The sequence below is a fragment of the Oncorhynchus kisutch genome, linkage group LG14 (assembly GCF_002021735.2).
Source record: "Oncorhynchus kisutch isolate 150728-3 linkage group LG14, Okis_V2, whole genome shotgun sequence".
Taxonomy (NCBI): domain Eukaryota; kingdom Metazoa; phylum Chordata; class Actinopteri; order Salmoniformes; family Salmonidae; genus Oncorhynchus; species Oncorhynchus kisutch.
In genome coordinates this window covers 75,018,799-75,031,915 of record NC_034187.2, presented here as the reverse complement: position 1 = coordinate 75,031,915, position 13,117 = coordinate 75,018,799, and the positions used below count along the sequence as shown (strand labels likewise).

General features: G+C 39.8%; 1 protein-coding gene across 2 annotated transcripts; it reads right to left on the bottom strand.

The window, feature by feature from the left end:
• LOC109903328 (homeobox protein Hox-A9-like) lies at nucleotides 1–12,669 on the bottom strand. 2 transcript variants are annotated; one of them, XM_031788973.1, is made up of 3 exons: nucleotides 8,886–12,669; nucleotides 1,386–1,527; nucleotides 1–197 (listed from the first exon to the last, which is right to left on the bottom strand). In XM_031788973.1, exons 1-3 carry the CDS (start codon nucleotides 9,442–9,444, stop codon nucleotides 122–124), a joined length of 777 nt encoding a protein of 258 aa, XP_031644833.1. In that variant the 5' UTR covers nucleotides 9,445–12,669; the 3' UTR covers nucleotides 1–121. The 2 variants fall into 2 exon arrangements, with proteins under 2 accessions (XP_031644833.1, XP_020355551.1); XM_020499962.2 differs by lacking the exons at nucleotides 1–197; nucleotides 1,386–1,527 and adding an exon at nucleotides 7,303–8,506 and having other exon boundaries at nucleotides 8,886–11,044.
• Nucleotides 12,670–13,117: the final 448 nt, after the last annotated feature.

Genomic DNA, 13,117 nt, shown 5'->3' with positions numbered 1-13,117 from the left:
CTCGTCCTTGTGATCTTTCTTCCACTTCATCCTCCGGTTCTGGAACCAGATTTTGATCTGGCGCTCAGTCAGGCAGAGCGCGTGTGCAATCTCCACGCGCCTCCGGCGGTTCAGGTACCGGTTAAAGTGGAATTCTTTCTCCAGCTCCAGTGTCTGGTATCGGGAGTACGTCTGACGTCCACGCTTTCTGTTTGGATCTGAAAGAAAGAATGGTTTTAATCGATGTACAGATGCAGGATCTTAATTTGATCACTCTTTTGTTGTTGAGAATTTTCCTACCGCAGCAGGAAATTGAAACTCCTAGAGTATTTGAGATTTTAAAAGGCTTCTAAAGTGGGTCATTTCCACTTTAAAATGCCAGGCTTGATTTGCCCTAACGAAAAATGCATAAAGCCCTACAAGAAATGTTAATTTACTATAATCCACATAATAATTCACATTTCCTGTTGCTGCAGGATTATTTTCATGATGTTGGAAACGGGCTCAAATTAAGATCCTACATTTGTACATAGCATTTTCCCACTAGGCCCACAAATAAAAAATCCTGCAAATTGCTCTAAAACCATGTTCTACACAAGCATGCCATATGCAATAACTCCGATAATAACTTGATACTGATAATGACACGCATGACAATTATGTGATCTTGGATTCTTGGATTTTTTTTCTATAGTAAATAAAATAATTTTAAAAAACGTGCCACAGTCTGTCATTCTGTGCCATTTTTGCTAAGATTTCTTTCTCAAAATGTTTTCGGACTGTCAGTGCTGTTTTGGCTCAGACTTCCGTCCGTTACAAATATTCCAGCTGGGATTCTAGCCTGTAGCCTATTGCTAATGCACGGCATGCCTCTCCAATTAGAAGCATGTGTTAGTCCACCGTTACTAGGTCATACCCACAGCCCATAAGCAATTACTACTGCTATTTCAATGGTCTTTATTAGACACTGTCCTGCCTACCAATTCCGTACTAATCAGACACTAGTATCAATACCACTGCTCCGACTGGTCTACTGATATTGTTTACAGCCACCACTATAGTTAAGTTATATCCCTGTGTACAAATAGGTTCCTGAAACTGATTATGTTAATCACAACTGCCATTCTGAGCCCAATCAAAAGGGCGAACTGCAGAGCGCACGAGCAATGACTAACTTATAGCCTGGTATTTTACTTCCACATACAGTAGAAGAGCAACAACAACCAAAACAGTGGCAATATCCCTGCGCGATGAACACTACAGAAGCGGAGGGATAATGAATTTATGGTCACACAACTAACTAATTAAACGTTTTTCTGATTCTTTCCATGCAATACCAATGGATTCACGGAATTAATTGCACCATTAATTAAGACAACAGTAAGTTGTCCCATGTAAGATCATACCTGATGTTCTCATCCAGGGGTACATCCGGTAGTGTTTGTCCTCTGGCGAGGTGAGTGGACCCGGCACCGGCTGGATGCAGCTGTCCCCGAACAGACGGCTCTGGTCGAAAGAGCTGCAGTGCAGACTGTGCACGTCCGGCCCCTGGTCATAAGCAGGAGTAAACATCGGGGGGCTCTGGTAAATAGCATTGTTGACGTTGTAAAGTCCGGACAAGGACGTTGGGAAGGCAGGGGCTGCGGCACTGTGAACAGATGCGGGTCCTTCTCCACTGTGTCGAAGAGCGCACGAACCCCGGTCGGCATTTGGGAAGAAAGAACCGGTCGCCGTATATTTGCTAAAAAGACCATCCACATAATAAGAGCTCATATTTTTTCCTTGTGATTTGTTGGGTCAGAATCTTCAGTGTCGTTTTTACGAGGTAGTGTGATAAATTACAGCAATACACCCTAGATTTACACCAAACCACGTGATCCAGCCCTGTGACCGCAGTAGCCAATCTCCAGCAGGGCCAGAAATATCATTATGGCGCACAGACTACAGAGTAGAATTAACACACACAGACTTCAGAGTAGAATTAACACACACAGAGTAGAATTAACACACACAGACTACAGAGTAGAATTAACACACACAGACTACAGAGTAGAATTAACACACACAGACTGCAGAGTAGAATTAACACACACAGAGTAGAATTAACACACACAGACTACAGAGTAGAATTAACACACACAGACTACAGAGTAGAATTAACACACACAGACTGCAGAGTAGAATTAACACACACAGCGTACAGAGTAGAATTAACACACACAGAGTACAGAGTAGAATTAACACACACAGACTGCAGAGTAGAATTAACACACACAGAGTACAGAGTAGAATTTACACACACAGACTGCAGAGTAGAATTAACACACACAGAGTACAGAGAAGAATTAACACACACAGACTGCAGAGTATAATTAACACACACAGACTGCAGAGTATAATTAACACACGCAGACTGCAGAGTATAATTAACACACGCAGACTGCAGAGTAGAATTAACACACACAGACTGCAGAGTAGAATTAACACACACAGACTACAGAGTAGAATTAACACAGACTACAGAGTAGGATTACCACACACAGACTACAGAGTAAAATTAACACACACAGACTACAGAGTAGAATTAACACAGACTACAGAGTAGGATTACCACACACAGACTACAGAGTAGAATTAACACACACAGACTACAGAGTAGAATTAACACACACAGACTACAGAGTAGAATTAACACACACAGACTACAGAGTAGAATTAACACACACAGACTACAGAGTAGAATTAACACACACAGACTACAGAGTAGGATTAACACAGACTACATAGGATTAACAAACACAGACTACAGAGTAGGATTAACACACACAGACTACAGAGTAGGATTAACACAGACTACATAGTAGGATTAACAAACACAGACTACAGAGTAGGATTAACACACACAGATTACAGAGTAGGATTAACACACACAGACTACAGAGTAGATTTAACACAGACTACAGAGTAGGATTAACACACACAGACTGCAGAGTAGGATTAACACACACAGACTACAGAGTAAACACTGTGGGAACATATGACATGACACAAAATACAATGTCATTGGTTCAAAAGAAAACCGCTGTCCTGTTGCAGTTATACCTTACTTTCCATAATACAGCATAACACCATCGCTCCCACCCCCTCATAACATCTGTCATTTATACACAACTAAGAATATAAAACTGAATTGTGTATTTCATTAAAAGCTTTTCTTCAATTCCATCAAATAGCTACATGTCTAGGTGCTAAAACGGAACTATATGTGAGAGTCTACAACAAACATCAAAACATTCTGATTATAGTACACAAAGAAAAGAGCACGACATGTACATAGTTCATTGTTTTTATGCGTTCAACATATAGTCAGAATATAGATGGGCTACATTTGATTGCTTGTCATAATTAACTTTACAACAATTTATTGTATATTACTGTGATTAAAATAATACCATTTACAATTGTAACCATTATACATTGTTTCCTATTTGAATTACTGTTGTTGTGTAACTCGTGTTTCCAAAAATAGATTATAAACTGGGTGGTTCGAGCCCTTAATGCTGATTGGCTGAAATACCATTTCTTTGTACTGCTCTAATTAAGTTGGTAGACAGTTTATAATAGCAATAAGGCACCTCGGGGGTTTGTGGTATATTGCCAATATACCAAGGCTAAGGGCTGTATCCAGGCACTCTGTGTTGCGTCGTGGTTAAGAACAGCCCTGAGCCATGGTATGTTGGCCATATACCACACACCCTCGGGCCTTATTGCTTATATATAAAATGACTTGTTGTAATGAGTACAAGAAGCAAGTGTTATTGAAATATTAGAGAAAATTATTTTGAGTGGTAACCCAATGCTAGATGAAGCAAGTGATTAATTAAAAACATAAAAGTTAGGTAAGCAAATTAAGTAAGTCAATTTGAATAATCAAAATGAGCCGCATTTATTTGTAGGCCTACATTTAGACATCTACTACGTTTGTGTTATCGAGCTTTCTTTCTTTAACTCTGAATTTATTATGTTTTATCTGCAATATGCTATGGCCTAATTTGGTCAAGTTTATCTCTATTCTGTCGTATTCCACAATGTTATCTGGAAATAAACACAGGAGGGATCAAAACTAAAAAATGCAATTCTGTGTGTGGAGTTAGTGATCATATAGACACTTAGGCTAAATTTAAATATCACCAAACATACTCTAAAACGCAAAGCCGATCACATTTTACAATATGCCATATCATAGTACTCCTAAATGGATTCAACGAATCATATTGCAAATGTTGAATATGAATAATACTTCAGAAAAAAGTGGAAAATAGTTTTCCACTGACTTTACAAAATGTAATTGCATCTTGTACTCTGAATCATATGTTGATATTGCATGATAATTCTGTTTATCAAACACTACCTATGCTAACTTTTCCTATAGGCCTAACCTAAAGATAAAAATAATCGCATTCTAACTATAATAATTATGCCTACTAAATGCCTGTTTTCTTTGAAGACAACCAAACACTCAACGTTATTTGCCCAGTAAAATGTACTTAATTATCTAGATTGTCAATTCATTTGACTACTATTTCGTATATTTTTATAAATCTTTATATTATTAAATTACCATTCCAGTATTTTACTTGCTATATTGTATTTACTTTGCCATCATGGCCTTTTTTTGCCTTTACCTCCCTTCTCACCTCATTTGCTCACATTGTATATAGACTTGTTTATACTGCATTATTGACTGTATGTTTGTTTTTACTCCATGTGTAACTCTGTGTCGTTTTATCTGTCGAACTGCTTTGCTTTATCTTGGCCAGGTCGCAATTGTAAATGAGAACTTGTTCTCAACTTGCCTACCTGGTTAAATAAAGGTAAAATAAATTAAAAATTAAAAAATACTGCCCTGGATGTGCTTACGACCACAATAGCTAATAATATTGGGGCTGCAGGTAGCCTAAAGGTTAGAGCGTTGGATTAATAACTGGTTGCAAGATTGAATCCCCGAACTGACAACGTAAAAATCTGTCGTTCTGCCCCTGAACAAGGCAGTTAACCCACTGTTCCTAGGCCGTCATTGACTTGCCAAGTTAAATAAAGGTAAAATAATCTGCATAAGAACAATTAGAATTACAATGTTATAGAACGCAAATTATGCAGGAAAAGGATGCATCAACATATTAGGCCTAAACATGTCTAAACGTTGTATTCCTGATGAGCGCACTGTATTCGTAAACATTCCTTAACGTGGTATTAGACTTGCATTGTAAAACCGTAGGCAGCGTGTGAAATCATTTTGTTGCACTCTAAAACTGTTCCTGCGAGAGTAATCACAAAGGGAAAGAATTCAAAAGAGGCCATTCTGAGGCTTGTTATGGAACATCAGCGCCATCCTCTGGTCACTACACAAACTTGCAGGGTGGAAAAGGTGCAATGCGCACAGAACTGCAATCACAGCCACCCGCTTAGTGGCCAAATAGAGAAAAAAAATCACATAAAGGAATGTGATTAATGTAGGAACTGTGGCATTCATTGCGCGCGGTACTATTTCCAGACGGAATGCAGATTTAGAGGTCCAGTGATTAGCATCGAGAATAGTATATCTCAAATGTCCATGTTGGCCTCATATACACTGAGACTAGGTCTTGCCTCATATACACTGAGACTAGGTCTTGCCTCATATACACTGAGACTAGGTCTTGCCTCATATACACTGAGACTAGGTCTTGCCTCATATACACTGAGACTAGGTCTTGCCTCATATACACTGAGACTAGGTCTTGCCTCATATACACTGAGACTAGGTCTTGCCTCATATACACTGAGACTAGGTCTTGCCTCATATAATGCTGTTGTTTTATTGCCCTTCCTGTTCCTCCAGCACGTCAACAGAACACTAGCTACCACCAGAGAAACCGAGCGAGAACGTTTCCCAGGCCAGGTAGAAACAAAGGGGCGCTCGAGATGACCATGAGTCCGGCGAGCAACATTCGGGGAGACGCCAATAAAGCTGATCATTTCCGCTAGGCCTTTTGTCCATGCTGCAGTCCTACAGAAAGAGAGAAAACAAATGGGTGCCGAGTTCTGAAAACGGCCTAATTGTGTCTGGACGGCCATAAAGCCATTAAATGTGGAATGCCAGACAGTATAGCAGGCCAGGCGTTTTATTGCTCTTTTTCTGGCCCAGCCTTTGATGTTTGGGGTCCATCTGCGTCCTCGAGGCCGAGCGCGTCACAACACCGCTATATGGCTCCATACAACTACTACAGGCCTGTGTATATTCAAATATATGTGCATGCATTATGTGAATGATGTTGTCTGAAAAACGAAGGGTGTTTCTGTGATTCTGTAATTATTTAGTTTTGCCAAGGTCCAGTTGTAGCCTATTCCACATGTCTCTATAATTTCAACTGTTGTTATTATTTGGTACACCGCAGATTTAAGATAACTCCTCTAGGCCTATAGGCCAAAGGCTTGTGGAAGCAGGTCCACCTCAACCACTCATTCTAACTAGAAGTTCATATCAAATAGATTGTAATTTGATTACCAACACCACAGCTAAATTCCATGTAGTACAGTCCCCTCGTTGAACGCTCAATACCTTTGACCTCTCTCCCTGCACATATTGCAGGTTTTAAAACATGGCGGCCATGATGTGTCCAGAAGCACGGGGTCTTAGCTGAGCGGTGGTGTCATATCATAGCTGAAGAACAGATATCCTACAGGCACCAGCTGTCGAAGATTTCGACATCTTTCTTGTGTTGTGTCCTCTCGCCTTGCAGCGCTTTGCACCCCATAAACGGTTATAGTGGTAATTGTATTTTATGGCTGTATACAACTAACAATGTCCTCTGCCAAGGCGCGGACCAGAGCAGAGCTGCATGCACCGAGCGACGCTCGGGGCTTGCCTGTTTACCCTGATACAGAGACTTCAGGCAGAGCCCCCCCCCCCCCCTCATTAACTCCACACACACACAAATACAGTGTGTATGTGCGTGTGTGTTTTGCGCGCGGTGTTGAAGAAAGAATGCCGAGTGCGTGCTCACATTATTTGATAAGCCATTGACATTTCAAAGTCAAAGACTCGAATTTCCTCACGGAAAATGAAATAAATGGTCGACTGTCATTACTACCTGGTTTACATTACTCCATGAATAGTTTTGTATTAGAGTATTATTCCAATATTTTGTTGGAGAGAAAATATAAGTGCAAATGAATGTAAGTGTTGGCATATAGGCTACACAATACATTTGGTAGGATGCAATACATTTGACTGTCAATATATTTAAGAATTTGATAATTTATTGAATTAATTCTTAGATTACAGTGAAATGTAAAAGCACAACAAATGATAAGAATTCAATGTGGCTGCATTCGCAGATATAATTTGTTTTATTCAATAAATAAAGTACAAATTACATTTGAGAACCGAACATCCGAACGTCTCCAGACCATGAGGTATTCATTACGTAGCCTACAGTGTTTTTAAAATGTCCTCTCTCTCGCTTTCTAACCAATATGTCCTCTAAATGTTACTCCCTGAAATTCAGACATAGTTTCCTATACAAGCGTTATATTTCTTCACAACGGAGTCAGGTAAAAATGAAATAGGTTCTTGCAATTATAGGTCTTGCAATTATAGGTAGTTGAGAGACGTTTAGGTAGTCAACACAAAATGATTGTTATGTACCTTCTATGAATAGTATCAATAGGCCTATATGCATTTTAAAAAGGCTTTTGATACTCATGCACCCCCTTCAAAATGCTACCATCACGTTAGCAGCCAGACGTTAGCAGCTTAGCAGCCAGACGTTAGCAGCCAGACGTTAGCAGTTAGCCTATCACTCCAACGTTACCAGTAACTGAAATAATGACAACAACAAAAAAACGTAATCACATTTAAAACTAAATTCAGTTGAACCGGAAATACAAATATCTACAAACCAGAGAACACACACATAGCTACAAACATCCAAACACAAACGAGCACAGAGAACAGGCCTACTAATACTCGTGTTACACAATGACACTTGCAGCCGAGGCCTTAATTAATTAACATCCTAATAACAATAGCAACAAATTATGCGCACTGTTAAATTGTGCAATATAAAGGTAGTTGCATCAAACCGACGAGTAGAGCCGGACATGCTTTTTACAAGACACATAACAGCTTCTGTTTGGAATAAAACAATAAGACAAAGACTTCTAAAAAATACAGTATTTTCACAGATATCCCTTTTTTGTGATATTTTTTACGTTCTCGTTCAATGAGTCATAGGTACCTATAAATCATTTTTTGGTCCACAATCTTTATTACATTTCTTCATCTTCATTCTGCGGTTCTGAAACCAGATTTTGACCTGTCTCTCGGTAAGGTTGAGCTGCCTCGCGACCTCGAACCTACGGTCCCGCGTGAGGTACGTGTTAAAGAGGAACTCTTTCTCCAGCTCAAGGATCTGGTGCTTGGAGTATGGACAGCGCTTTTTTCTCGTGGCGCTTGCGTGGAGCCAGTTAGATACCGGGTTATCTGGAGAGAGGGGGTGCGAAACGAGACTGGTGTGAGCCCGGTGCTGCTGGCCCAGATGTAATAAAAACACATGACCCACAAGGGACGAGGCTGATAACAAAAGCCCTGGAAATCAATTATGGATATAAAAATCTAAATGCAATCCAAAGTAGCAATGCACTCCTATACCTGACTGTTGCTGCTGTTTAAAATCTGAAACACATAGTATCAGAACATAGAAACGTGTGAGAGAAAGATAGCCTATTATCAAGTCCCGATAAATGGCACGCCTCGAATGGCATATTTTCAACCACGCGAGTCCTCACACATTTCTACCTGCATCCCCGCAGCTTTACAGAACATAGCATTACCAAATGTCAAAGGATGAAGCAGCACTTACTTGGATCGAGGGCCGGTTTCTCCTCTATCTCCCCGTTCAGGTTTGCGGTCTGGCCAGGTAGTGTGTTCTTGTCCACCGGGGACGCCGTCGCAACTGTCCCGTTGGTGAAGTCGGACAGGAGCAGTGCGGTGTGGGATCCAGGCAGCGCGCTGTCCACTCGTGCGCCCAGGCTCTCCGGTTTGATCCCGTAATGATGACTCGTTGGTAATCCGGTCAAGGGCAAGGACCCTGAAATGGGCTCAAGCAGCCAGGACTGCATGTAGCGACCCTCCAAGTCGCCTGGAGCCGGGCCTTGGTGATGCCCATACGGGTGGTGGTACACGGATGACACGGCACCTGGAAACTGGGTCGATACATGACCCCAGGACGGGCTGAAGACCGGAGCTTTCGTCGGGAAGGTGCAGGGCCCAAGCTCGGTGTGATCGGTGAGCGAGGTGAGCTGCCTCGCATGCTGGAGCCCCCCCGGACCGGAGGTGTATCTGGGCGCGGACAGCTCCTCGCTCTCCGGCAAGATGAGGGAGTCGACGTAGTAGCTAGTCAACGTTCCAGATGTCGACATGGTAAAAGAGACTTTCACATGTACCCACACATACACAGATACATACAAAAACAAGCGTGCCACACACACCACACACACATACACACGCACTAAACTAGACTTTTACAAAATAACAATCTGAAGAAATCAAGTATAGCAACTTGGCACCACAAAGATCTACAGTCGACTAATAGTTGGGAAGCAGGACTGCCATTCGATTGGGTGACAAGCGCACGTGATCATAAAGGCTGAACAATAAAGGATAAATCAATCCCTTTGGCTATTAAATGCTCGCGGGTCTCTGTCTTAAAACGTAACAATGTCTAGTTTTAAAAGCAAATTATTATTATTTTATACAATTACTGCTGATATAAATGTAGGGCTATGGAAAAGGAGAGTAGACTAAACTAAGGTAGAGTAGACTAAACTGAAATACCATTGGAAGTATCTGTCCATTTAGTATAGGTCAGCAAATCCAATAAATAATTCTCCCAAAACACACATTTAAGGAGTATATTTACACATATGTTACAGGGTAATAAGCATTACCAATGATACTCACAACAAAACATACAGGAGGTGAACATAACCAGGATAACGCCGCCATATTGGGGCTTATTAACGATACCAAATGTCATAAACTGCATTCTTTCTATGGCGCCAAGGAACGTCAATTATTCAGATATTATTTCTTACAACTAATGCTCTGGGTAGCTTTCCATCGTAGCATGTAACCTCTTTCATCTTCTGTCAAAATGTTCAAACCTTTCATATTTTCATTGTCAGGAAACATTCCAAAATGAAAAGCTTTTACGTTCACGCCCCATTAAACATAAGCTTTCAAAGGTGTGCTATATCATGCTATTATGTGAAGCCTTAGTTTGGTATTATACAATAATAACCTAATATAATATAAGATTAATAGAACCACAAGCCTGCTGAGAATAATATCTGACTAGTTGAATGTGTTATTTCATCAACATCCTATGACATTGTTATTATATTGCCTATTTGGAAAAAATATATATAATTTCTCAGTAAAAGTAATATTATTTTCAGCAGCAAAATATGGAAAAGTTTTAATTCGTATAGTTCTTTTTTATAGAAAACAAATGTCTAGATAGAATAGAAATGTGTGTTGGCATATTAGTAGGTCTACCCGGTTAAGTTAATGTATTTACTGCTGCCTTAAAACAAAAACAAAAAAATGTAAAGGATCATTTTACTGTTCTAGTCTAATATTGTATTCTATATTCATGAATATCCAGGATAGCCTACATTCTGGTTATTAAACAAAACCGAGGAATTAAACAGCAATGTTCTATTACAGAAAATATATGAATTCAATCAATAACCTACATGGAAATAGGCCTAATTGTGGCATATTTAAACAATTAAGATTCAACAAAATAAGCGACAATTATGGATATTCGTCATAGAAAATAGTATGCACATAGTAGTGCACGTCGAGCTGGCTTATTTTTCAAATACAAATACTTTACCACTATTACTAAGAATTAGCCTACACATATTGTTTGTATCCGACTATTACTAGGAGTTCTATAAGCCTATTATGAGGCCACTATCATAATTAAGACCCTGTGTTTTGGTTTCCCTCGATTTTAACCTTTATTTAAAATATATATATATATATATTATCAAATTTGACCCTTTTATTTTTATGTCAGATGGTCCAGCATCATCCTCAGACAATTGTTAGTATTTGTGTTCTAATTCTCATTTCTCATTTCTCACTTCTGTTCAAATCCAGGTCATATGACATAATCAACCAAAACACAGGCCCCTAACCATAATTACCATTAGCACTATTACAAATAGGCTACCAGCACAGCAGTGCCAATTATGGAAGCCACTATGGCTAATGAAAAAATTATACACTATTAAGTAGAAAATAATACGCTAACAAATACAACATAATGTACAGAAGCCGTTGAGTTTCCTCATAAAAGTGTGAGATACCTCGAGAGAAAAACATCCAATTAATAGATCATTTAAATAGATAGTTTAAACATGGGGTTGTTTATTTCATAATTCAGACACATAGATCACGTTCTAATCAAATTTGAAAGCAGAAATAAAACTCGTTTTCAAAAACCGAACAACAATGGACAAGCAAATACAATACAAACCAACAGCAAACCTAAGTCTGGATACAATATGATAAAATCTGAACTAGTATGAAGAGAGGAAATGTCGGCGTAACACGTTGTAACACTTCACAGACATGTTCTCGAACCTTGCCCTACCATAGCTTTAGAGAACCGTGATAGGATAGCCCACAGAATGACTGTTCTATTTATTACCGTCGAATAAAACTGAAAGCTAGGCCAACACCTTACAGGCCACAGGCGGTTGACTACTGCTAAATAATCCACTCCAGCCTGTTCTCCCATACTGAAAAAAAAACCGGTATAACTCACACCAATAACTGAAAAGATAGGCATTCATCTACCTGGAAAGCATTGGGCCTACCATTGTGCATAATCAGATAATGCTTGGTGAAAATACATTAGAGACATTAGAACAAAATAAAGAGGCTAGTGGATAAATAAAGGCTATGCGCACTTAAACACAGCACAGACAGCAACCTTCAAAAGAAAAAAAGGACACACAAATGAATGCAATGGCACTTTAAGGCTGTAAACTAAATCAGGGTGTGTTTAACACGGACCCAGTATACCGCAGGGGTTATTCACTTATTTTTCCCGCAGATAACAGCTTGTCTGGCGGATCTAAATATCGCCATAAAGCCCTTCCCCTCTTTTGTGTCCGGGCTGTATTGCGCAGCGGAAGCATCCGGTTCAATTGCCCACCGGCGCGCCGCTGAGGTCGCTGTTGCACACTCAACTTCCCCTTCCATTCCAATGCAGTGGTCGTAACCGAGGCCTTGTCTGGCGTCATTGCGTCACGAGTGAGAGAAAACATGCTTATCTATACGCTAAATCCAAGTCCAACTCGCCTATGGGTGAGCTTTTACCAAGATAAATATAGGACGCAGGCAATTCAGGGGCTTAATTTGACGAAGAAAATAACAAGTGGAGTTTGTATAAATATTACTGACGATATGTTAAGATAAATACACGACAGTAAGTATTTCTCAACAGCTAAAGGAAATAAGAAATGTCCTATTGTTTATTCATATATTTATGTAAAAACAAATAACACTCCATCCTATTACATACAATTCAATCAGATTGCACGTGTCCCAGACTACGTTGACTGAAGTTTCGATGTATTAAACTGGGCCAATTCAGACAGTTTCTTGTTGTAGAGGTAGAAAATAGATCCCAACAACATGAAACTACCTAAACCACTCCACAGTCCGCTCTAGGCCTCAAGACGCACAGCAGCCAATGCATAACGCCACGCTGTGCATAACGCCACGTCTTCTTCGGTTTTCATATCGATTTCAAACACCAATGCTGTTCATAACGAGCCTGTATTGAAAGTACCATGTTCTTTCATGTTCATTATTAAATCCTTGCGCTGGAAACTGTCTTTCTTATTACATGTTGAGTCCAGAAAACACAAATCGCAAACAACAAATTGACTTACCCATTCATCGAAGTTATTCCACTATTCCAATCACAAATTGAATGGAAGACTTGGTCCAAAAATGTCAAAACGCAATATTACTTTCTACCACTGTCTATTGCTTCCTCTCCGGCTAAAC